The sequence below is a fragment of the Streptopelia decaocto genome (genome assembly GCF_964273445.1).
Source record: "Streptopelia decaocto genome assembly, chromosome: 18".
Taxonomy (NCBI): domain Eukaryota; kingdom Metazoa; phylum Chordata; class Aves; order Columbiformes; family Columbidae; genus Streptopelia; species Streptopelia decaocto.
The window spans coordinates 847,736-870,684 of NC_138673.1; the positions used below are offsets into that span (position 1 = coordinate 847,736).

The window sequence follows — 22,949 nt, forward strand, 5'->3', positions numbered from 1 at the left end:
CTTTCTGTCTGTGCTCTGGGCCACCTTCCTGCACGACTCTTCCTTCTCCTTCTTTGTAAAACGTGGTGTGAAGATGACCACGGCTGCCTTCTCCATGATCACACTGCTGTTTGCAGGACTTGCAGGCAGCTGTCAGCTTTCAGAAAGCTGCTGGCTGCCTTTGCCTTGCTCGTGCGAGCTGTGTTCACAGCTCCGTGCCCGGGGATGTGGATTGACGAGCACGCTGTGTTCCTCAGATGCACTTTGAGGGCTCCTCTGCGCTGTCACGCGTAGGTGGGTGTAAGATCAAGAAAGACGTGAGCAATTCAGGGCTCCCTGCAAGCTCTTGGAATAGCGGTGAGGAGTCAGCTGAGGTACCCGGAGTAGGTGTCTGCTGGGGGTGGCTTGAACGTGAACCAGGTTGCTGGGGATGTTGGCATGTGGGGTTGTCTGCGACAGGCTCAAACAGTGCATGGGCTGGTTGGTGCTCCCCGATGGCCCTGCGCTGTGTGTCCTTCCGCAGGACACCCCAAGGCTGCAGGATTGCTGCCAGTGCCACAGGGACAGGTGGGGCTCATATCCAAGAGGGACTGGGGAGGTTCAAACCATTTTGTGGTGACCCCATTGCAGGTCTCCCCACTCCTGTCCCAGCTCCTGCTGTTCCCTGGAACAAGGTCAGCTCTGGGCACTCAACTTTGTGCCAGTCTGTCCTCAGGGTGAAGCTCCTGGGCTCTGACACTCAGATACGGGGCTGGGTGGCACCCACGGCCAAGGTGCAGCAGGTCTCTGCCCTGAGCCTTTTCGTTGGGCTGCCCTATGGGCACCAAGGGTCCAGGCAGGACGAACCCAAACCCTCATTGTTCATCCAACAGCACCAGTCTAGAGCCCATCAGAGTAACTTAAAGGCCATCAGTTGTGTCTGCTCCATCTCCTGCATCTCTGGTGGGACACCAGATGTCTCCTTGCAGGGACAGACCCTGCCCTGGGGCTGGGCCCTGGCAGGGACATTTCGTCTCTGGACAGGCATCTCCAGAGATGGGCTGGTCTTGGAGGCACAGAATAAAAACACCTGTGCTCAGAAGAGGGACACACCTGCTAAGCCTCATGTCCCAGCTAAATGAAAGCTTGATGAAATAGTTCTAAAAATCTCGTAGTGAAACATATTTTTATCCATCCTCAGCTCTGGGAAGAGCTGATCCATTTTAGCTGCAGTTCTCAGAAAACTTTCCCTGAAACAGCCAGCATGTAAGATTTCAACCCCTAAAGGTTTTAATTGACTGTAATGAGGCCAGTGATGTAATTTAACTAGCTGCCAGTAGTCATGAGTACAGATAAAATACTTTATACAAAGAGTGAGCCAAGCTACCTGAATGTAATCTGTGCCCTTTTCACACCTCCTGCTTCGTGATTTTTCCTTTCTTATTTTGCAAAGCAGGACGTTCAGATAGGGGAAGCTTGTGGGGGTTTTGACAGCATAGAAAAGGGAATAAAGAACACTATTATAATTTGAGCTACTGTCGTTGCAAAGAATTGTAATAGAGGCAAAACCAGAAAGTTCTTACAAAAATATTTATTTCTTGAAATATGAATAATATATTACATCAAAATTATAGTTAATTAAATACAGAAAATATAACCTAAGCATGAACCTTCATTTAAAAAAATAGATTTATTAAATAATATACTTATTTGTCTAGAGCAGGGTTATTGCACCTGATCCCACCCCTATAAAAAATTAAATAGCAAAACGTTAAAGTCAGATTTTGGTACATTTTCAGTTTCCTAACTAGCTTTCAATGACACGGGAGCATTCCTGACGCAGCCGGCCGGGCCTCGCCAGCAGACGTGGGTGTCAGGGTCTGTCCCGGGACCTCAGTTCAGCTCCAGGTCGCTCATGTACTCCTTCACCCAGTCCTCCTCGGGGTTGGCACAGACTTCGCGACCCTTCTTTGTGACAAACCTGTGGGATGCAGAGAGGTAAGATTTTGGTGGGAGAGCAATGGGTGGAGGGGAACCCTGCCCCAAGCCCAGCCTCTCCCGAGGACCAGCAGAATTTGGACATGCAGCACATCATGCCCATTGTGTCAGCAGTGGTGGAGCAGGACCGTGGAGCATCACCATGCACCTCGTGTCCCACACACCTCCCATCCCCTGGGACCAGCCTCCATCCCTGTGTTTTGAAAAGGGTCTTCCTGGATCCCCAGCCCAAAGGCAGAGCCCCCCACCACCCTGGAGGAGAGGACTTACACGACGCCTGGCTTGGAGCACTGGCTGCTGGTCTCGTAGTATTCCACCACGAAGCTGCGGGGCAGCTGCCGGGAGGTGTAGGAGAAGCAGCAGGAGGTCGGTGGGTCAGAGCCAACTGTGAAGAGCAAAGATGATCATCAGCAGTGGTGAGGGATGGGGAGCAGGGCAGGGAGATGTGACCACAGACCCCCGGGACAGGGAGGTGGAACCGCAGACCCCCGGTCTGGGGATGAGGGAGGACGTAGAGGAGGAAGAGAACAGAAGAGGTTTTTTTTGATTCTCCCTTCAATTCTTTTTCTTCTGGGCCCAACGGCCCTGGAGCACCTGCCAGAGCAAAGTCTGACCCAGGGGTGGACGGGCTGGCAGAAGGGACCCCATTCCAGCAGCGACATCTCTCCTGTCCCCTTTAAGAGAGGACAGGGATATCCCAGACTTACGTGGTGCAGAGGAGGTCTGATAGCAGAAGGCGGCGATGAGAAGGGCGAGGGCAGCCACAGAGACCTTCATGTCAGCTGAGAAGTGGTGGCCGGAGCTGGAGCAGGCAAGTGAAGCTTGAAAGTCTCTGTTCTGTGTGATGCTGAGACAGGCAGCAACTCCCCTATTTATGGGGTGAGGAGGTCCGTGCAGCGGCTTGCGTAGGCATGATGGAATTTCCCTCAGAGAAGAAGCTGCTGGTGGTGGAGTCTCGTGGTGGAACAGAGCAGCAGCCTCAGCTGGAAGGGTGAAGCTCCCCTTCGATTCAGAGCCTCCTTAGTGAAACAGGATATGAAACACTCACCATCACTACTTCTGCCTCTTTCTTGCATGTCCCTTAGTAAGAAGTTCCTTGTGGAGGTTCCTGCATTGGTCAACAGGCCTCTGTTACCCAACCTGCCCAAGCAATTTAGAGGTGAGAGTGCATCCTTCCAAGAGCTGTGCCAAGGGGCTGAAGAGCACAGGTGGGACAAAGCCGGTGAGGGAGAGAGGGGTTGAGGTCTCCTCTACCCCGGACTGTCTCCCTCCCACACCTGGACAGCCCATGCTGCCCCAGTAGCAGGGGTTGGGAGCCATCACCAGTGGGCTCCATGTCCTGCACATGCTTCTGAGGGGACTCAGGGCATGTCCTGCAGCTGTGACAGCACTGCAGGCACAGCACAGGTTCTGGTGGGCATGACCAATTTAGGTCAGACACTTGAATTTCAATGGCTACTGATAGATGAGGTGAGGTCTATAATTGCTGGGCATGGAGATGCAGAGGGCCAAAAGAAGCATGGAGATGTTGGCTGTGACCCTGAAGATGAGGCAGGAGGGGCTGCAGGAGCAGGGTAAGGAAGAAGACACTGCTTTTGAAGATCAGGAGCAGATTACCTGTGAGACAAGGGCAGAAACTGGGATTTCTGGCAAAAGCAGAAAAGGTAAAATTGTAGTGACAATATTGTATGACAGAGAGTAAAAGCTCACAGCTCTCTGAGAGCTGGGCAAGGTCTGCGACCAGGGATGGCTCACTGGGAAGAAGTCAGCAGCCTAAGTACAGACTGCCATGGAGGTCTATCAAACTCATCCCCAAGGAGGAGAGGGAAGGCCTGACAGGGAGGTGATGGATGCTCTGGGAAATGCTGAGTGTTGTCCATCCATAATGAGATGTTTCTAGAAGGACATTCTAGAAGAACCGGGAAGCACATGCATTTCTGGGAAATATCTTCACTTCATTATGTTCAAGGGATCACTGAGTGGTGATGTCTTGGCAGATGCTGCCTGAAAGTCAGTGGAAGGATTATAACATGAAGTGGAGAAACCCAACCGCACCACCAGCACCTCTGCACCCACCACAGCCCTGGGTGCTGACTCATCCTGTTTCTATTAAAGGATCTTGCTGTAAACCCAGGCACCTTCTATAAATAACGCAGTGTTTTCCAAATCTCACTCCAACATGGTGTACACAGCCTCCACCACCTGCGGGCTGCCCTGCCCATCCTTCTACCAGCCGTGGCAGGTCAGCTCCACACAGGTTAACTGCTCTGCCCACGCAGGCAGAGAGAGGTCTGGGGGACAAGACAGGCAGGGACTTCCACAGAAGAAGTCACAGAGGTGAGGCACTGGCTGAGAAGGACAGATCTACCCCATGGAGCAAATGTGGCTTTGCCAAGCAGAGCATCACCTCCTTCCTGGCCCCATCATGACCAAACTGGTCCCCTCTCCATCCATCCTTTGGTCACCTGCAGAGAGAGGCACCTCGCAGGCTCACCCATCAGTTCAGACCCCACTGCCCCCTCCACTTGCCAACTTCCTTGTCCCCATATGGTGAAGGGCCTGGAGCACAAGTGTGATGGGAGCGGCTGAGGGACCTGGGGGGTTCAGCTGGAGAACAGGAGCTGAGGGGAGACCTTCTGATCTCTGAAGTGCCTGAAAGGAGCTTGGAGCCAGGGGGGTCGGGCTCTGCTCCCCAGGAACAAGCGCCAGGAGCAGAGGAAACGGCCTCAAGTTGCACCAGGGGAGGGTGAGGTTGGATGTGGGGAACAATTTCTTCCCCAAAGGGCTGTGGGGCATTGGAACAGGCTGCCCAGGGCAGTGCTGGAGTCACCATCCCTGGAGGGTTGGACAGACAGACATGAGGGGTGCCAGGGGTGGGTTATGATTGGACTCAACGATCTTGAGGGTCTTTTCCAACTAAAATGATTCAGTGATTCTATAATTCTCTGTATCATGGGAGGATGAGGAGAGCCTGCCCCTGCAGGCAGGGCGTCCAGCCAGGCAGGAGGTGGGAACCCAGCGTTCAGCCCAACGCCAGCTGGACCAGATATCAGCTCTGAGCTCGTGTCGGCTCACTTGGCTCCTCTCTCAAGGAGTGCGACTTGTCTGTGTACGTAAGAGCGTGGTTTGCCTCTGAGCTGTTCCCTGTGATTGTATCTTCAAGCATTCATGGGTCATGTCTTGAGATCTGCCACCTACAGCCATCTGGTCCTGTCCTGCTCCCAAGGCACACACTGTGGGTAGGGCAGGCAGGAGAAATACCATTTATGGTGCAGAAATGTTTTGAGAAAAAACAAGTTTCATTAAAACACAAGAATTAATTGGAAATCTGCATTGATTATTCAGATGTTTTCAATGAGACATTTTTCCACTTCAAGCGGTTGAAAACCTCCATTTATACTTTTCTCAGCAAGCAGATGCCAAATCATTTTGGACTATCAGGAACTGTTTTGTAATTAATAAAAAAATTTCTCAGTTTAGCTGAGTCAACTTCAGATCAGTTTAGCCCAGATAACATGTGCTACATGGGCCACGCAAGGGCTGGAACTTTTCTACTGCTGAAAATCAAATAGATCCCCAGAGTCAGGGTATTTACTTCCCAGGAATCTGTTTTTTCCTTAGAAATCTGACAAAAGCCCCCACTCTGCCAGCTCTTTGCAGCCTGGATCGAGGTGGGAGGCTACAGTCATATCAGTGATGACCTGAGATGCTGTAACACACTCCTAAAAAATGTGTCCTCACCCACTCTCCCGCATTGCAGTCATGGTGAAATGAGAAAGTAATTTCTCCTGTCTCTTCCCCCTTTTAGAAGGAGGGAAACTGTGTGTCATGGATGAGGGACCATCTAACCCGGGAAGTGCTCTGAAATAGGGAGATGGCCATGGAGGAGCAGGCTGCAGCACCTCAATGGGAATTAGGTTCACAGAAAAATGGTGGTGGAAGGTGGAAGGTGGAAGGTTTCCCAGCGTGGCTCCAGCTGTTGTCAGGACCCACAAGCCAGCCTGTGGTGTCCCTTTGTCCCCACCGCTGGCAAACAGTGCTTGGAGTCAGCAGGACGGGGTGTCGGAACAGTCTGCTGATGTTGCACCAACTTACATACGGGGATATGGTAGAGATTTCTGCAAAGCCCCCAAAAAATCCCAGGAGAAAGTGCTAAGAAAAGCAAATGCCCAAAATAAATGTGGTGATAGCAGAAATGGGGAAATTCTCAGTCTTGAATGAAAGGGGAACCCTGGTGAGATTGACTGATGTAAGTTGCTATTTATAGCAGGTTTTAATGTTGAGGAGTCAGGATTTGCTCATAAAAGGAAGTACTTAAAAATGTCCTGAGTTCAGAAACTGCCTCTAGGACAAGCTCCGCTTCCACCTGCGGCAGCGTCCATCCCGTCCTGCTCCGAGCTGGGGCAGCCATGACTTTCCATAAGTGTCCAGAAATTTCACCCACACCATTCTTGTCTTTTCTGGAGAAATGTTGGAATTTTTAAGATGACATCACATCCAGGAACTGTCTCCAATGGTAACCTGTGCCTGTGGGAGTGACTGGGAACCATGTGTCTCCATGACCCCTTCACGTCTCCCCAAAATCATGTCATGCCAGCAAGATGTTTGTAGCTGATAAGACAAATATATCACGTTAAAGGTTCAACCTTCCTCCAGCAAGGACATTTTCTGAAAAAATACATAAGGAATGCTACTGCTTTCTAATAGCTGATGCCTCAGATTTTTCCTGACCTTTCTTTGAAACAAAACAAACCAAAGAGGGTTAAGTGTAGTTTATTCCAAACCAAATTAAAGTGAAACAAAAAATGGCTCCTTGCTTCATACTCCTCTCCATCCTTGGCATGAAAGGAAAAGAAACAGGAAAAACTTGAGTTCTAGCGATTTTTTGAGTCTTAGGAAGTGGCTGTGGAGCTGTGCTCCTGGGTCAGCCCAGCTGCCGGCTCTGCGGCTGGGGCACCCCTGACCCCCGCCCCTTGGCATCCCTCAAACCCCGCAAATGCCTGGGAGGACCAGGCAAAGTGTTTCTGCTGGGGCTGCATCCTCCGCCCTGAAGGACAGATCACCTCACTCTGACCTTTGATGAGTCCAGAAAGAGCAGGACAGGATGAAAATTCGGAGCTCTACCAGGGTGAAAACCAAAACCAGTTTATAAACTAACCCACTGGGCCTTGTGTGCTCACCATAATCCCAGAACCCCAGGCTGGCTGGGTTGCAGGAGCTCTGCAGATCCCCAGCCCAGCCCTGCTCACGCAGGGTCACAGAGCAGATCACACAGGTGGGTCCAGGCGGTTTGAATGTCTCAGAGCAGGAGACTCCACACCCGCTCTGGGCAGCCTGGGCCAGGCTCTGGCACCTCCCAGCAAACAACTTTCTGCTCATGTTCACATGGAGCCTCCTGTGTTTCAGTCTGTGCCCGTTGCCCCTCACCCTGGCGTTGGGCACCATGAACAGAGTCTGGTCCATCCTCTGACACCCACCCTGAGCTATTGATCCCATTGATCAGATCCCTCTCAGCTTCTCTTCTCCAGCTCAACAGCCCCAGCTCTCTCAGTGTCTCCTCATCACAAAGATGCTCCAGACCCCTCAGCATCTCTGTGTCCCTCCGCTGGACTCTCTCCAGTAATTCCTTGTCCTTCTTAAACTGGGGAGCCCAGAACTGGCCCCAGAACTCCAGATGCGGCCTCACTACCAAAAAGGAAAAGCAGCAAGCCACAAGTGGATTGTTTTCATTGTCACTAGTGCCGCTGAAGGCCAGCTCTCCGGAAAGTCTAGTGGGCTGTGGGTGGCCCACAGAGCACAGGGTGGGTGGCTGCACTGCACAGATGCTGTGGGGACGGCTGAGCATCGTGTCCTTCCCCTGGTCATGGAGGGAGCTATGGCCAAGGTTAACCTTTAAACTTGTGCCAGGGCATTGCCACAGCTTGGGGACTTCCCCCATGTGTGGCCCTCAGACCTCCTGAAGATATTGTGTCCACCCACTCGCTGGCAGGGATGTGTCTGCTGTTGGTCCCCCCCAGAACTGATGGGGGGCAGGAACCCCCTGGAGCTGTGAGCCCCTGCTCCAGCAGCGAGCTGTAAGCTTACCGGGTGCCGTGGTCATGCACAGAGACTGGCAGCAGAGCTCAGGTGTCTATGACCCTCACGATGTATTTTGGCTGCAAATCACTTCCCATGCATGGGAGAGTGTGTTGGTTAGGGTGCTCTGCAGTGTCTCTTTGAAGTGCAGGTCCCATCCTGCTCCTTGTGATGCTGAGGCTTTGGCCACCCCAGATGGGCTTGTGCCCTTCAAAAGGGCCATTGTCCCTTTGCCCCAGCCAGCACGGGCTCTGCCTGGCACCCGTGTCTCCTGGGGGAGATGGGGGGGCTCAGGGAGCTCCGGCACCACTCCTGGCATGCCACGGCCCCGCCGTCTCCCTGCACACCCTCCGCATCCCTTGGGGTCCATGCAGAGAGGTGCAGGAGGGACCTGCTGGGGATGGTTTGCAGGTGTGAGCAGGGGGGATTTGGGCTTGGTCAGGGATCACCTTTGTCCCAGGCTGTGAGCAGAGGGACAAGGCTGTGACCCCTGGGGCGCTGCAGGTGAAACAACCAGCATCTCCAAAACCGAGCGCCCCACACCCCAGAGCTTGCATCTGCTTGTGGGCTTATGGGCAAGAGGAGCAAACAGCTAGCAGAAGTGACAGGGATGGGATAATGTCCCTTTTCACACCCTGTGGTCCTTCTGACCCTGCTGAGGTGCCAGGGCTGGGATGGGGCAGCACCCACAGATGAGCTGCACCCCCAGGGGAAGCAGACGAGACTTCCCCATCAGCCTGGGGACAGCTCTCACTGTTACCTGCCAGCAAAGTCCCTTCATCCCCCTGCCCTGGGCTTACGTGCTTTGTGACCTGTGGCTCTTGGCAGGGGCAGGATTTTGGCTTGGGGGCTTGAAGGAGTCCCAAAGCCTCTGGGCTAATCCTTGCCACCATCTGTCTCAGGAGATGAAGGCTCAGCACCCACTATAACCTCCTTCCCTATAGTCTTCCCCTTTGAATAATTTTAGCTTTCTTTTTCTATCCTGCCTGCACCCAAACAAATCTCGTGCCCCAGTCTGGGTGAGGCTACAATGATTTAAAAAAGGGCTCGTTTCCAGGAATAATAAAGGAAGCTTGAGAGAGGTCAGCTTATAAACGCTTGAACTGTAGGAACTGACAGCAGAGGGCTCCGGGATTTGACAGAGAAGCAAAAACCAGTATACGGAAAACAGAAAGCTGAAACCAGAAACTGGCCTTGGAGGTTGGAGGGGTGCTCTGGGGACAGCCTGGCGGGAGCGGGCGGCCGGGGATGCAGCTGGGGACGGACTTGGGGGTGCAGCCCGTGCCTGGGGATCGGAGCACTGTGCAGGAGTCGGGAGCTGGGGAGGGAGAGGTTGCCCCTTCCAGGAGGCTTCTCAGAACTCTCGGGAAAACAACCTCAGAGGTGACAAAGGGCAGTTTTGTGAGCGCTAATGGGTTTGTACCACAGACACAATCAAGCGACTGCAGCTGCAGCAGCTCTTGGCAGCTCCTCCTCCTCCAGTTCTGCCAAATTCATTAGCAGTAAATGACGTCTCCTTTCCTTCTACTGACCATTTCAGGGCTTCCAGATGGAGGGCAGAGCTGCCTGGTGCAGATCACATCACACCCCCATCGCACCTCCACACCGCCTCTGGGGACAAGATAGCACCGCGTGGGCCACTGCAGCTCGTTCCTTGCAGGTGGTGGGTTGATGAGCAGAAGCTGTGAAGTTCCCATGAGCAAAGCTGTCCCGGGCTGGTGTTAGCCACAAAGCTGCCTTTCGGCAGCCACAGCCTTCCTCACCCAGCGATGCTGCGCCGGCAGCCGGTGTTTGTCATTTCCCCGTGCACATGTGAGTTGCAAGCACGGAGGAACATCAAACTCCCACTGTTGGTTTCTGCGTGATTTATTTCCATGGCAAAAAAAGCCATAATTTGGTTTCACTCTGCAGCCATTCAGCCGAAAGCTGGAGCCACTTCTTGTTCTGCTGTGCATCTCTGCCCAGAGCTGCTCAGACTTACCCAGGGAAAGCAGTGCTGGTCCTGTCAGGGCTTGCTGTGATCCCGCTAAACCCCACTCCTTCCCTGATACCGATGTCAGGACTTACAGAGGCTTTAGCCCCAGTAAAAGCAGACCCTGGGCCACTCTGGTGGTGCCTCTGCCCATTTACAGGGTGAGCCTGCAGCCTGTCACAGCTACAGCACCGGTGTCCTGGGCTGTGACGCAGGATAAGACCATGCAGGGAAGCGGGAGTGTAAAGATCCTCCCTGGGGGGTGAGTGTGTGGAGACAGATCATCATCTGTCTCAGGGACCTTCAACCATCTTTCCAAGCAACCTGCACCTGTCCCTGCCCCACGCGAGCTGATTCGGGAAGGACGGTGTCTCCACCGCTCTCGCTTGCAGCTCCAGGGGAGCTGAGTAGGAGATCTGTACTTCTAGGTGTAAAATTCCAGGCCCTGGAGCCCCCCCACAGGCCTGAGCATCCCCTCTGTGGTGGAGGGGGGCTCTGGCTCCAGCTGCACCCCCAGGCTCTGGTGGGGCATCAGGAAGCCCCACATCCCCCCATCTCCACAGGACCGCGTGGCCACCGCTCCAGCACCGGGGACCTGCTGAGGCTGGAAAGCCTCTCCCATGCCGGGTAGGTTCTCCACTACTTGTCTCTCACATTTTTGGCAAGAAAATATGTCTTGAACTCAGGAGCGCTTTTGGAGGGAGCGGTTCAGGTTGGCAAGATGTCTCCAGTGTGGCAAACTGCCTCTTCCAGCAAACTCCCCTCTCCCCAGGGCTGAGGTTGGGGATGGCAATAGACCCTCCTGCCTGCAAAGACCCTCCAAAGCAGATGAGATCCTGCAATCTCATTGTCTGTGGAGGCCTGAGGCTGTAAAGGTGACTGTGAGTAGCCTGTAAAGATGAGATGGTTTTGTGGATGAGGGCAGAGCAGTGGATGTTGTTAATTTTGAGTTTAGCAAGGTTCGCATAATGTCTTCATAGGAAAAATGATGGATTAGATAAACAGCAGTGAGAGGCACTTGGAGGGTTGTGATCCATGGCACAGGGATCAATACTGGGGCAGGTGCTGTTTAATATCTTAATGACCTGGATGATGGGACAAAGTGCACCCTCAGCAAGTCTGCAGGTGACACAAAGCTGGAAGGAGTGGCTGACAAAGCAGACAGATGTGCTGCCATCCAGAAGGACCTTGTCAGGCTGGAGAAACGGGCTGAGGTCCCTTCCAATCCCTAACATTCTGTGATTCTGTGATTCTGTGATTCTGTGATTCTGTGACAAAACCTCATGGAGTTCAACAAGGAGAAGTGCAAAGTCCTGCTCCTGTGGAGGAACAACCCCAGGCACCAGTGTGTGCTGGTGCACACCAGCTGGGAAGCATTTTGGCATATAATGACCCAGGGCTCCTGGTGGACACCAAATTGCACGTGAGCAGCAATGTTTCCTTGCCACAAAGGCCCCCAGGCTCCCGGGCTGCATTAGCAGGAGTGCTGCCAGCAGGTCGAGGGGGGTGACACTTCTGCTCAGCACTGGTGAGGCCACTCCTGGAGTGCTGGGTGCAGTTCTGGGGTCCCCAGTATGAGGCACATATGGACATACTGGAGAGAGTCACAGCAAAGGGCCACAAAGAGGACAGGAGCATCTGTCCCAGGAGGAGAGGCTGAGAGATCTGGGACTGTTGGTCCTGGAGAGGAGATGGCTCAGGGCATCTTACCAGCTCGTGTGTGGGGAGCAAAGTAGATGGAGCCTGAGTGGTGGCCAGTGACAGGACAAAAGGCAATGGGAAATTCCATTTAAACAGCACATAAAACTTTATTACTGAACACTGAAACAGGGTCCCCAGGGAGGTTGTGGAGTCTCCATCCCCAGACACATTCGAAGCCCATCTGGCCATGGTCCTGGGCAGCATTCCCAGCCGACCCTGCTTTGATCTCCAGGGGTTCCTCCAGCCCCAGCTCCTCCGTGAACCATGTTGAACACTGCGGGGCTGGTAGGGGCAGAGCCCGCGGTCCAGCTGCCTCTCAGCTCCATGTGCTGCGGTTCAGCGAGTTTGATAAACACCCGGCACGAGCGTGCTTTGGTGCCTGCATCTTCTTTTTTTTTTCCGGAGTTGCATAATCTTAGGCAAACATTGTGTCTTTTGCTATACAGACACACAGGGAAAATCCCTCCTGTAGCTCAGCTAAGTAGTTCTCCTCTTTGTGGTCATGCCACTTGGCACAGTTTAGTTTCCTTTTGATTTGATGAAATCGAAAATGAACGCTGAGTCAGAGCTCAACATACTTGGCTCCGGTGTGAACATATCCCATTCTTTTTGTCTTTTTTTTTTTTTTTTTTTCCTCCCTAATTCCCTTTGGCTATTTCACTTTCGTGTCACCATCTTTTATCATTCTGGAATTTCCACTCAGGCTTCTCCCGGCAGACTCCAGGACTCGCTATTAAAAGGGAGCAAAATCCAGCTGCTGCAGTCTGAGCCGCATCTGCCAGAGCTTCTCGTCCTGCTCCAGCTGCTCTCACCCCACGGGAAGATGAAGACCTCTGCAGCCGTTTTTGCTCTTCTGCTCATTGCAGCCTCTTGCTCCCAGACTTTCTCTGGCCCAGGTGAGTCCTACTTTTTTATTTGTGATGGAAGAACAGATCTGAGCCTTTGATATTATTTCTTCGTTGAGCTCCCCTGTCAGATAGCTAAGAGTTTTTCAGCATTTGTATCACTCTCCACCTTGCACTGAGATCAGTTGCATGTAGAAATCCTAGAAGTGGAAAATCATCCAGCCAGCCATCTGTCCGGCCATCCATCCATCCATCCATCCATCCGTCCATCCATCTGTCCATCCATCCGTCCATCCATCTGTCCATCCATCCATCCATCCTGGGCTTGGAGTAGTTATTCCTGGTTACAGTTCAGGGATTTCAGTCTCTTCCCTGGGGCTGGGAGAGGTGGGGAAATGAAACTCTGAGCGATGACTGAGTGACAAGGTGACCCCCAAGTCCATTTCAATATTAATTATTCTAATTCCTCACTGCCTTCGCCCCAGCATGGCTCCCTGAGCTGATGGGCGGGCTGCTCCCAGCGCACAGCCCAGCACGTGCTCACCTTGTCTCTCTTTGCCTCTTCTAGCTGGATCCGACCTCCCGATCTGCTGCTTCACTTACACACACCACAGGCTCCCACAGAAGCTCATCCAGCGTTATTACAGCACCAGCACCAGCTGCACCCATCCTGCCATCGTGTAAGTACCAGACAAGCTGGGACAATGTGGGGACAGTCGCTGTGGGGTCTGTGCCTGCAAGTGACTGGCTCTGCGAGGTGGCTGTGGGCACAGGGGGCTGTAGGACCAGAGCAGGGAGAGAGGAACCCCATGGAGAAAGAGCCTGAACAGGGACTGCTGGGGATGGGGATACTGGAGTGAGTTGAGAGAAGGGAACGGAGCTGGTGAGGGGCTGGAGCACAAGTGTGATGGAGCGGCTGAGGGACCTGGGGGGTTCAGCTGGAGAACAGGAGCTGAGGGGAGACCTTCTGATCTCTGAACTGCCTGAAAGGAGCTTGGAGCCAGGGGGGTCAGGCTCTGCTCCCCAGGAACAAGCGCCAGGAGCAGAGGAAACGGCCTCAAGTTGCGCCAGGGGAGGCTGAGGTTGGATCTGGGGAACAATTTCTTCCCCAAAGGTCTGTGGGGCATTGGAACAGGCTGCCCAGGGCAGTGCTGGAGTCACCATCCCTGGAGGGTTGGACAGACGGACATGAGGTTCTCAGGGACCTGGGGCAGTGCCAGGGGTGGGGAATGGTTGGACTTGATGATCTTAAGGGTCTTTTCCAACCAAAATGATTCTATGATTCTATGATGCTCTTTGTGGGGATCCCCAGGGTTGTTCCTGCAGGAGCTGAGGATGCAGTGTGGGAAAAGGGGTGGACATGCGGGAAATCTCAGCCAGCCACTGTTTTTAGCATCAGCTTGGGGCACAGGGGACAACCTCTTGTAATGCCTTGTAATGTTGGGATCCAGGGTCTCCTGGGATGCAGGTCTGAGCAGAGACTTAATATGTCTCATCTCATCCCCATTCCACAGGTTCATCACAAAGAAGGGCCGCCAAGTCTGCGCCAACCCCAGCGACACCTGGGTTCAGAGTTACCTGCAGAACTTGAAACAGAACTGAGTGAAGCAAGATGGCAAGTGTAGCTGCTGTCACGCACGAGTCCTGTTATCCTGAGCTCCTGCGACGGAACATGGTGCTGAGGAGACACGAGTTGCATGATCCCACATCATCTGCAGGCAGCTCCAAGGGACCGCTGGACGGGGACCACGAGATGCCTCATGTTGGGGTGCTGCTGCTTGCCCTTGGCTTGCAGAAACCAGTCTGTAACCTGACCCAGCTGCCCTGACACCACCTCCTGTGGCCTGGGAGGGCCAATGGGACTGCACCTCTATTATTATTCTTATATTATTTTAAATTATTTAAGAAATTATCATATAGAGTAGGCAGTAATATCTTTTGTGGATAATAATGCTATTTATGGGAGGATGGCAGGGAGGGTATTTATGGGAGGGTGGCTCAGAGTCTCAGTGTTGGATGATGGGTGGCCCCGGCTTACATGTGTGAAATCATGATTCTAGAGAATAAAGAATTTGGGTAAAACCTCTGCTTTTTTCCCTGTGTCCTGTTATGTGATGTTCACCAGCACAGAGACAGAACCTCACCCTGAGCCTGTCTGCACACTCTGTATGACACGTGATGATGGGAAATGGTTTGTGGCAAACCCATGAAGTTTCCATACTGCAGACATATGAATATCCCCCGACACCTCATTCCACACCACATACACCCCCACCTCCCACATCCTCTACAGAATTTGATGTTTGTGTGCACATATAGGCCTATACACACATGCATGTGCTCCCCGCACCCCCCCAGGCACATCCCAGATCCTTGCTTGCTGCTCCCAGCCTCACACGCTGCACCCCGAACTGGTACCCTGGTGGGGTGGTGACAGGACAAGTTGTCAGGGGCAAAATCCTGCCAGAGGCTTTGGGAATAGAGCAGGGACAGCGGCTCAGGGTTTGATGGGAGGAACAGAGTGGATGGAGCTGCCGTGGTGCCGGGGCTGCCCTGGGAGCTGGTGGGTACCTGGGGATGATGGGGGCACAACAGGGGCGGTCCCTGCCCATGCCCCCCTCTTTGAGCCATTGCTGCCAGCTAAGCAGCAGTGTTTCCCAGCACAGAGCCCACAGGAACCCCCCCCACACAGTCAGTGGCCCTGTGGCATCTCTCCTCCCACATATCTGCTTCCCCGAGACATCACCACATCTCAACCCGTCAGCCCCCATGTGCGTCTGGGTCCTGCTGAGCCCCAGCAGCACTGCTGGAGAGGAGCAGGGACACCCGCGCTCTTTCTGACCACCCCACCCAAGGCTGTTCCTCACTGTCCCACCAGTAAAATGAAGGGAAGGATTTGGCTGTGCTGCAGAAGTAAAACAGCCACCAGCAAACCTTCTTTGTCCTGTCTGTAGTCAATCCCAGGATGCTGCTTTCCATGGGAACATGAATCATAGAATAGTTTGGGTTGGAGGGACCTTCCCAGCTCCCCAAGTGCCACCCCTGCCATGAGCAGGGACATCTTCACCAGCTCAGGGTGCTCAGAGCCCCGTCCAGCCTGGCCTGGGATGTCTCCAGGGATGGTTCAGCCACCACCTCTCTGGCCAACCTGGGCCAGGCTCTCACCACCCTCAGGGCCAACAATTCCTTCCTCATGTCCAGCCTGAATCTCCCTCCTTTAGTTTAAAATCATCACCCTTTGTACTATCGCAATAGGCCCTCCTGAAAAGTCTGTCCCCATCTTTCTTATCAGCCCCTTTTAGGTCCAGAAAGGCCACACTAAGGTCTCCCCGGAGCTTCTCTTCTCCAGCTGAACCCCCAGCTCTCTCAGCCTGTCCTCCCAGCAGAGCTGTTCCAGCCTCGGGTCATTCCTGTGGCTCCTCTCCAGCAGGTCCATGAGAGGAGCAGGTCCCAAGGGTAAAAGCACAGTGCTGGACAGTGCTTGCCCACTGTAGTCATCCTCATACTTCTCTGCTTCTGCACACTGAGGAGAAATATCCCAAACAACATGGTGACTCAGAGCTGACCTGGCCTTGCAGCCGTCCTATTCCAGTCGGTATTTCTTCTTCCTAATGAAAAAAAAATAGCCTTTCTCTTCCTGTGTCATACTTTCCTGCAACTATAGATCAGACTTGGCAACCCTGAAGCTGGGAAAGCACCTCCACATTGTCTCGTGATTTCCCGCTGGTCTTGTGTTTTCCTGGCTAGAAAGCTGGCTGCGGGGTGGGGGACACCCGAGGAGCAGCATCCTAGCAAAGGGCAGACCCAGCCCAGGCACCACGTTGTGTCCCAGGAGATGGTGCTGGTGAGGGGGTCCTCTCCAGGTCCCTGGGGGTGGATCCTGACCACCCTGCTGGGACTTGGGAAAGGCACAGGCTCTCACTCACCCCCAGCAGGATTCGAGTAGAGGGGGTCAAGTTCCAGTGTGGATGAAGTAGATCAACATGTCTGCAACAATCTTATCCCACACTATGGTCAGGGCTTGTGATAGTGGGGGAGGGACGACCTGCAGAGAGGTGTATCCTGAGCTTCCTGCTGTGCTGTGGAACGCAGAGTGGCCACTGCATGGTGGGGTGTGTGGACGGGAGCTGCTGCCCGCAGGTGGGCAGGACAGGCTCCTGGGAAGGGGGCAGTGGGGGTCTCCTCTACCCCTGAGGGCATCCCGATCCCCCCACCCCTGGGGCTCAGTCACCTTGTGTGCAGAGCAGCAGAGTTTGGTGCTGCAGGGTCTGAGCACTGCGAGGGATGAGGATGGATGTGGTGGTGAGAGGGAAGGCTGAGGGGGGTCTGAGGCTTGTCCCAGGTCCAGGGAGCAGGGGACAGGCTGGCGAGGCAGGAGGACTCGGTGCTGCAGCCGGCTCTTGTCTGGACAATCCCTGGCCCAGAGCCCAGTGTTCGTGGGAATTTCCCTCTCCAGCCTTTCTGGTTTCGGTTTCCTTCTCAAAGCTCCAGGAGCAGCCGCAGAGCCAGCCTGCTCTGGATCCCCTGCTCCCCTCTGTCCCAAACCTGTGTCCCCTACACGGGCCAGGCACCACCAGAACAGGTGTCTCTGCCTGGGGACAGTGACTGTCCAGCCGGGCTGTCCATGCTGGTCCATGGGAACGGGTCTGGTGGGGACCAGTGCCACGGTGGGGGTTCTGTAAGAACAAAGGAGAATTCGTAGCCCCTAGGGACAAACGTGCAGGAAGCAGCCTGACCACAGCCTGTCACCTGCTGCCAGCTCTGGACACCTGGACAAGCCACTAGAGCTGCTGTGGGGAGAGATGCTGCTGAATCCAGAGAAGGTATTGGCTGCTCTCGATGGTCCTGTCTTGAGATTCAGGGCAGCACCAGCCTCTTGTTGTCTGCTGCACAGAAGTCTACAAGAGATGGCTCAGCTATAGATCTGTCACAGAATCACAGAACCCCAGGCTGGCTGGGTTGCAGGAGCTCTGTAGATCCCCAGCCCAGCCCTGCTCACACAGGGTCACAGAGCAGATCACACAGGTGGGTCCAGGCGGTTTGAATGTCTCACAGAAGGAGACTCCACACCCGCTCTGGGCAGCCTGGGCCAGGCTCTGGCACCTCCCAGCAAACAAGTTGCTGCTCATGTTCACATGGAGCCTCCTGTGTTTCAGTCTGTGCCCGTTGCCCCTCACCCTGGCGTTGGGCACCACTGAACAGAGTCTGGTCCATCCTCTGACACCCACCCTGGAGATATTTAGAGCATAAATAAAATCCCCACTCCCTGGCCCTGACACCCTTCTCCACATCAACTCTGACATCCCAACACTCCCTTTTCTGGAGGCTGCTTTGCTTTGCAAGCAGTTCAGGAACATCCGTGCTGTCAAATGGGGTGCAAGTCGGGATGGGCTCCACCATGAGACGGCGTGTGGCACATGGGGCACAAGCAAGCGTGCAGCCAGGTGCCAGGCCTCAAGATGCAACTCAGGACTCAGCAAGGCCAAGTTGTTCACAAACCAGATCTGAGCCAAAAGAATGAAAGCCCAGTTGAGAGGCAAGGGAAGAGTTCAGCTCCATTTGCCTGCTGGAAGGCGACCATCACTCAACCATCATACTTTTCATGTGCTTACGGAGGCGGACAAAAACCAAGCCCACCTGCTCCCATGGGGACTAGCACGTTAACTCTGCTGGACCCAGGATCCACAGGCTTTTCCTTTGATTCCTGCTGTTCAGTGATGCCCAGAAGGCACCCCGAAGAAGACCTTCATGGTGCCACGGCCAAAGCACCAAGCTTGGATCACAACTGGACATGCTCAGGCTGGACCTGGTATCCTGGTCCTTCTGAGAGCATGAACCCTGTGGCTGTCCCCTTGCTCCCAGCGAAGTGGGAGAAGCCCTGGGAAGGGAGATGAGCCATGAAGACCTTAATCCCCAGTGGCTGCAGTGTCTCCCCAGTGGCTCCTGTTCCTAACTCGATTCTGCAGTTACCCCCTCCGTCAGCCCCCCCTCTTACTCTTGGCTGTTCTCAACACGAGGAGTGGAGTTGTGGTTATTTCTAACCACCGTTGCTCAAGCAGCCACTATATTGAGGGTTGTACATCCTGCCGTGACCTTTCCCTGCAGCTTTTTGGCAGCTGATGGTTTGAACATGGCCTCATGGCTCAGCCTCTTTGAGTTTTGTCTTTCACTGCCCATGTTCTGGCAGCTCCACATCACTCAGCATCCCCGTCCCCTCCTCCCTGTGGAGCAGGTTGCTCCCCACCTCTTCCTGCCAGGTCTTTGTTCATCTGCAGGGCTGCTGCCAGGGTGGGCTGTGGGGCCCCCAGTATATCCCACTGACCCCACAGGACTCTTCTCATTCCAGACTTGGGCACAGGGATCCTGGCTTGCAGCCTCCGTCTCCCTCCTCTGCTTCTGTCCTCTGCTCCCAGCTCCCTGCTTCTTTTCTCTCTGCATCTCCTTGATGTCCCTTTGCACCCACCTCCACTCCCCCACACCAGTGCTCCCCATCCCCGGGAACAGCCACCCACTTCTGCTTGGCGCTGTGTCACCTTGTGCCCCACCACCAAGGATTTGGGACCCCCTATGCCTCTGGGAACCCTGGGGTCCCTCCATCCCTCAGCCCCCGACATAGAGACTTTGAAGCAGTGAATAAGAAACTGCAATAGAAAAGTGGCCAAGAAACAGGGAGACTTGTGGAGAGGTGGTGGTGAGCAAGGGGAGAACAGGAGACAAATTGAACATCCACAGAGCACCGTGGCACCAGTGGGCTTGGGGCTGTTTTACAGACACTGTATCTCACACTGGTTGGCTTGCCCTTAATTATGGGGGATCATTTGTTGCTAGCAATGAGGGTGGCCTGAGAAATTACTCCCAGGGGTGATGAGCAGCTTATTTCTTGGTGCAAAATGTCCTGGGAGAAGAAGAATTGACATGCACAAGCTGCCAGGTGGGAATACTCTTTGGCAAGGGGTGATAAAAAGCTTCTGAGCTTTTGCTTCAGACAGCTCAAAAGAGACAGCGTGGAGACCAAAGGTCCCCATCCACTGCACAGCGCTTCAGCACAGAGGTCAGGACTGACACTCTCATCCTCTACCCACAAAGCTATCAGCTACTTTTAAATGCAAACCATAAACTGATAAAGAGCTTCTGTCAGTTTTACTTGGTGCAAAAGATCTCTTGTCCTTTTTTAAACCAGACGCAGGTTTCCGTCCCAAAGCAGCTGCAGAGCAGCAGCTGGTGCACTGGCAGAGCTCACCCAGCGCTGAGCGCAGCCCGGGCTGCAGCCCTGCAGTGGCTTTGCTGGGACGTGCTCCTGGCCAGCCCCTCAGCCACCTTTTCTGAGGGTGCAGAGACACTCCTGTGCCCTCACATGTGGTTTTCAAACACCTTTGCCGAACCTGCAGTAGCAGGTCCAAGGGGACCAGCTCCATCATCTCCTGGCCTTGTTTTCTGATGTGATGGGGGAAAAGGCTGGAGGACAGGGAAGGAGCAGCCCTGGGAGGTGCTGCAGCCACAGTGGAGCTGCTGCTGCTTGGTGCTGGGAGCAGAGACGTGATGCAGGAGGGCTGAAGTTTTAAGGGCTAAGGTGGCATTTCCAGCTGGGAAGTGGGGGGGCTTCCCCTGCCTCTCCCAAAACAGTTGTAGTGGGATCCCACTGACCCTACTTTTCCAGTCAAAAGAGGAACAACCACTTCCAGAACTGACACAGAGAGACAAAAATCTTTATTCTTTGGCATCAGCAAGAGACAGCATTTTGAGAACAAAGCTGAACAATGCGGTTCTACAATGAGCATCCTGTAAATAAACAGTGTACCACATCCTCCCCTGAGAAGACAGATCTTGCTCAGAGCATCTACCAAAGCATGGCAAAATTGAGCCAGCTGACCTGGAGGTCAGCCTGGGCTTACATGGCAGCACTGATACCTGATTTTGACAGACCACTTCCCACAAATAGCTCCAGGGATAAAATCCCCCTCCCATTCTAGCGGCGGAGGCACAAGGAGGGGACAGTTTAGCCGCATGTCACACAGCAGGCTATGCCAAGGTGGGTCTGCAAGGCCAGGAGGTCCCCAGCATCACAGCTGCCTGTGAGGGTAGATAAATTATAATGATAAATAACGCCTTTGCAAGACAGAAGGAACATCGGGCGTCCCAAGGTGGCTCAGCAGGTCCTGGTGCTCAGCAGCAGGATTTCTAGGTCTGTGCTAAGACTCTGCCAGATGGTCTTGCAGGACTGTCCGGGGCAGAGACCTCTAATCTCCCACCACTCACTGCAGCTCCAGGGCGTTCACGTATTCCTTCACCCATCTGGCGTCAGGGTTTGCACAGACCTCCCGGTCCTTCCTGGTGATGAACCTGTCAAGTCAGGCAGGGACATATTAAAGCCCTGAAGGGAGAAAGGGACATGCCAAAGTGGCACCCAGGGCTTTGGGTCACCTCCTGGGCAGATGCTGACCTGCCCTGTGATCAGCAGTAGCTCCCAAGGCGGTCATTTTCCCTCCAGCCTCCCATCCCACAAACCCCCAAGCATCAGTTGAAGATGTCCCTGCTCGTGGCAGGGCAGTTGGACTAGATGACCTTCCAAGGTCCTTTCCAACCCCAAACTATTCTATGATGAGGGGTCTATGGGACCTGTTAAAACCCAGGGGACAGGGAGAGATCAAGGGTCCTGTGGGCTACACATGGACCTCCTTCCCACACCTTATTCCCAGCCCCAGGATGGTTCAAGGAGACCGCTTATTTCTCATCTGAGCAGGATGAGTGCTCACGTGTTGCACATGGGACCTGTGGTGGATGCCCCATTCCATTACTCCAGAGAGACCTTATTGCGGCCTTTCTGGACTTAAAAGGTGCCCATAAGAAACATGGGGACAGACTTTTCAGCAGGGACTGTTGCAACAGGATAAGGGGTGACAGTTTTAAACTAAAGGAGGGAGGTTCAGGCTGGACATGAGGAAGGAATTGTTGGCCCTGAGGGTGGTGAGAGCCTGGCCCAGGTTGGCCAGAGAGGTGGTGGCTGAACCATCCCTGGAGACATCCCAGGCCAGGCTGGACGGGGCTCTGAGCACCCTGAGCTGGTGCAGATGTCCCTGCTCATGGCAGGGGTGGCACTGGGGGAGCTCTGAAGTTGCCTTCCAACCCAAACTATTCTGTGATTCTATGATTTTATGTTCTTGGTGCCACTGGATGTGAAGCAGAGAGCTCAAAGGCTGGCAGAGCCGTTCCCCAGAGCCCAGAGCAGGAGCCGGTACTTACACAACTGCTGGCTGCGAGCACTTGCTGCTGGTGTAGAAATAGTCCTTCACATGACTCTGGGGCAGCTTCCGTGCGGTGTAGCTGAAGCAGCACACAGTTGTATCAGCACCAACTGGAAGAGATTGGGAAAGTCGACATGAGTCTATCACTCACAGCAAGGAGATGAACTGCACAATACCCAGCCGAGACCATGGACAACCATCCCCTTAATTGGCTGTGGAGCCTTCTTCTCCTCCTATTTCCCCAGCAAGTCATCAGGAAAGTGCTGTGAACACCACAGCTTAATTAAGATCATTGCTAGGATGTCTTGTTAAATGTTTTGAACTCACTTCCAATGATAAAAATCCCTTCAGCCACCCTGGGACCACTCTCGGAGCCCAGCAACAAAATTAGAGGTGATGAAACCTGAAAACTTGGATACTTCTCAGTAAAATTCATCCCTCGGATACAAGGATGCTAGAAAGGAAGATTGGTCCCAAGAAAGTAGGGAAAGATATTAACACAGGTTTCCAGCCTTTGCAGATAATTTTTTTCCTATTCTGCTTCAAATTTACTGCCAGTCAGAGCAAAAATGCACCACACAGAGCAGAGACAGATGCTGTACTCACTTGGAGCAGGAGAAGCCTGAGGAAAGAGGGCAGCAGCGAGGAGGATGATGATGATGGAGACGAATGCTGCACAGACCTTCATTATGGATGGAGATGAGTTGCGAGGGCAAAGGCAGGACCAGGGCAGATTCTTCCTGTGTCTGGTGCGAGGTGCTGCTCAGTCTTGGGTTTTTATAGGTATGGTGGACAGATCTCTCGGTCAGATTTCAAGGTGAACCCTTGGAGTTTCCAAGACGTAACAGAGCTGATGTCATGGCGCCTGTGCCTCAGAAATGCTGAAAATAAAAAGGGAAGCAACAGATCTAGGAAATACCAGAATAGCCTTTGTGTGAGGGGAGGTAAGGCGGAGTAAATCGGCAGCAGCATGAGGGCTTGTACTGACCAAGACAGGATATGAAATCACCCTCCAGCAGCAGGTTCACACTTACATTCACCAACACGACAACAGTACTCATCCAGTGTGGGTATGGTGTGTTGCAGAAGAGGAACCTGTCTTCCCTTGGCTGTTGCTGCAGTAAAAATGTGAAATAATGTACTAAAGTATTTTCAGTG

The 22,949-nt window shown here is 53.6% G+C and overlaps 3 protein-coding genes across 3 annotated transcripts; 1 reads left to right on the top strand and 2 right to left on the bottom strand.

Moving 5' to 3' along the window:
* Positions 1-1,540: 1,540 nt before the first annotated feature.
* Positions 1,541-2,892, bottom strand: LOC309447596 (C-C motif chemokine 4 homolog). Its single transcript, XM_082068382.1, has 3 exons — positions 2,664-2,892; positions 2,227-2,341; positions 1,541-1,939 (listed from the first exon to the last, which is right to left on the bottom strand). Exons 1-3 carry the CDS (start codon positions 2,731-2,733, stop codon positions 1,852-1,854), a joined length of 273 nt encoding a protein of 90 aa, XP_081924508.1. The 5' UTR covers positions 2,734-2,892; the 3' UTR covers positions 1,541-1,851.
* A 9,561-nt stretch (positions 2,893-12,453) lies between these two features.
* LOC309447615 (C-C motif chemokine 4-like) lies at positions 12,454-14,635 on the top strand. Its single transcript, XM_082068424.1, has 3 exons — positions 12,454-12,600; positions 13,118-13,229; positions 14,064-14,635. Exons 1-3 carry the CDS (start codon positions 12,528-12,530, stop codon positions 14,149-14,151), a joined length of 273 nt encoding a protein of 90 aa, XP_081924550.1. The 5' UTR covers positions 12,454-12,527; the 3' UTR covers positions 14,152-14,635.
* A 5,599-nt stretch (positions 14,636-20,234) lies between these two features.
* LOC309447625 (C-C motif chemokine 5-like) lies at positions 20,235-22,724 on the bottom strand. The gene is made up of 3 exons (XM_082068446.1): positions 22,398-22,724; positions 21,790-21,901; positions 20,235-20,889 (listed from the first exon to the last, which is right to left on the bottom strand). Exons 1-3 carry the CDS (start codon positions 22,477-22,479, stop codon positions 20,802-20,804), a joined length of 282 nt encoding a protein of 93 aa, XP_081924572.1. The 5' UTR covers positions 22,480-22,724; the 3' UTR covers positions 20,235-20,801.
* Between the last annotated feature and the right edge of the window lie 225 nt (positions 22,725-22,949).

Bases quoted from the DNA above. Each gene is read 5' to 3' on its own strand.
- LOC309447625 (XM_082068446.1), bottom strand. From the start codon at position 22,479: ATGAAGGTCTGTGCAGCATTCGTCTCCATCATCATCATCCTCCTCGCT. The intron at 21,902-22,397 runs GTGAGTACAGCA...AATCTCTTCCAG, and splicing joins TCAGGCTTCTCCTGCTCCAA to TTGGTGCTGATACAACTGTG. The intron at 20,890-21,789 runs GTAAGTACCGGC...CTGACTTGACAG, and splicing joins TGCTCGCAGCCAGCAGTTGT to GTTCATCACCAGGAAGGACC.
- LOC309447596 (XM_082068382.1), bottom strand. From the start codon at position 2,733: ATGAAGGTCTCTGTGGCTGCCCTCGCCCTTCTCATCGCCGCCTTCTGC. The intron at 2,342-2,663 runs GTAAGTCTGGGA...TGCTCTTCACAG, and splicing joins TCAGACCTCCTCTGCACCAC to TTGGCTCTGACCCACCGACC. The intron at 1,940-2,226 runs GTAAGTCCTCTC...TGCATCCCACAG, and splicing joins TGCTCCAAGCCAGGCGTCGT to GTTTGTCACAAAGAAGGGTC.
- LOC309447615 (XM_082068424.1), top strand. From the start codon at position 12,528: ATGAAGACCTCTGCAGCCGTTTTTGCTCTTCTGCTCATTGCAGCCTCT. The intron at 12,601-13,117 runs GTGAGTCCTACT...TGCCTCTTCTAG, and splicing joins CCAGACTTTCTCTGGCCCAG to CTGGATCCGACCTCCCGATC. The intron at 13,230-14,063 runs GTAAGTACCAGA...CCCATTCCACAG, and splicing joins TGCACCCATCCTGCCATCGT to GTTCATCACAAAGAAGGGCC.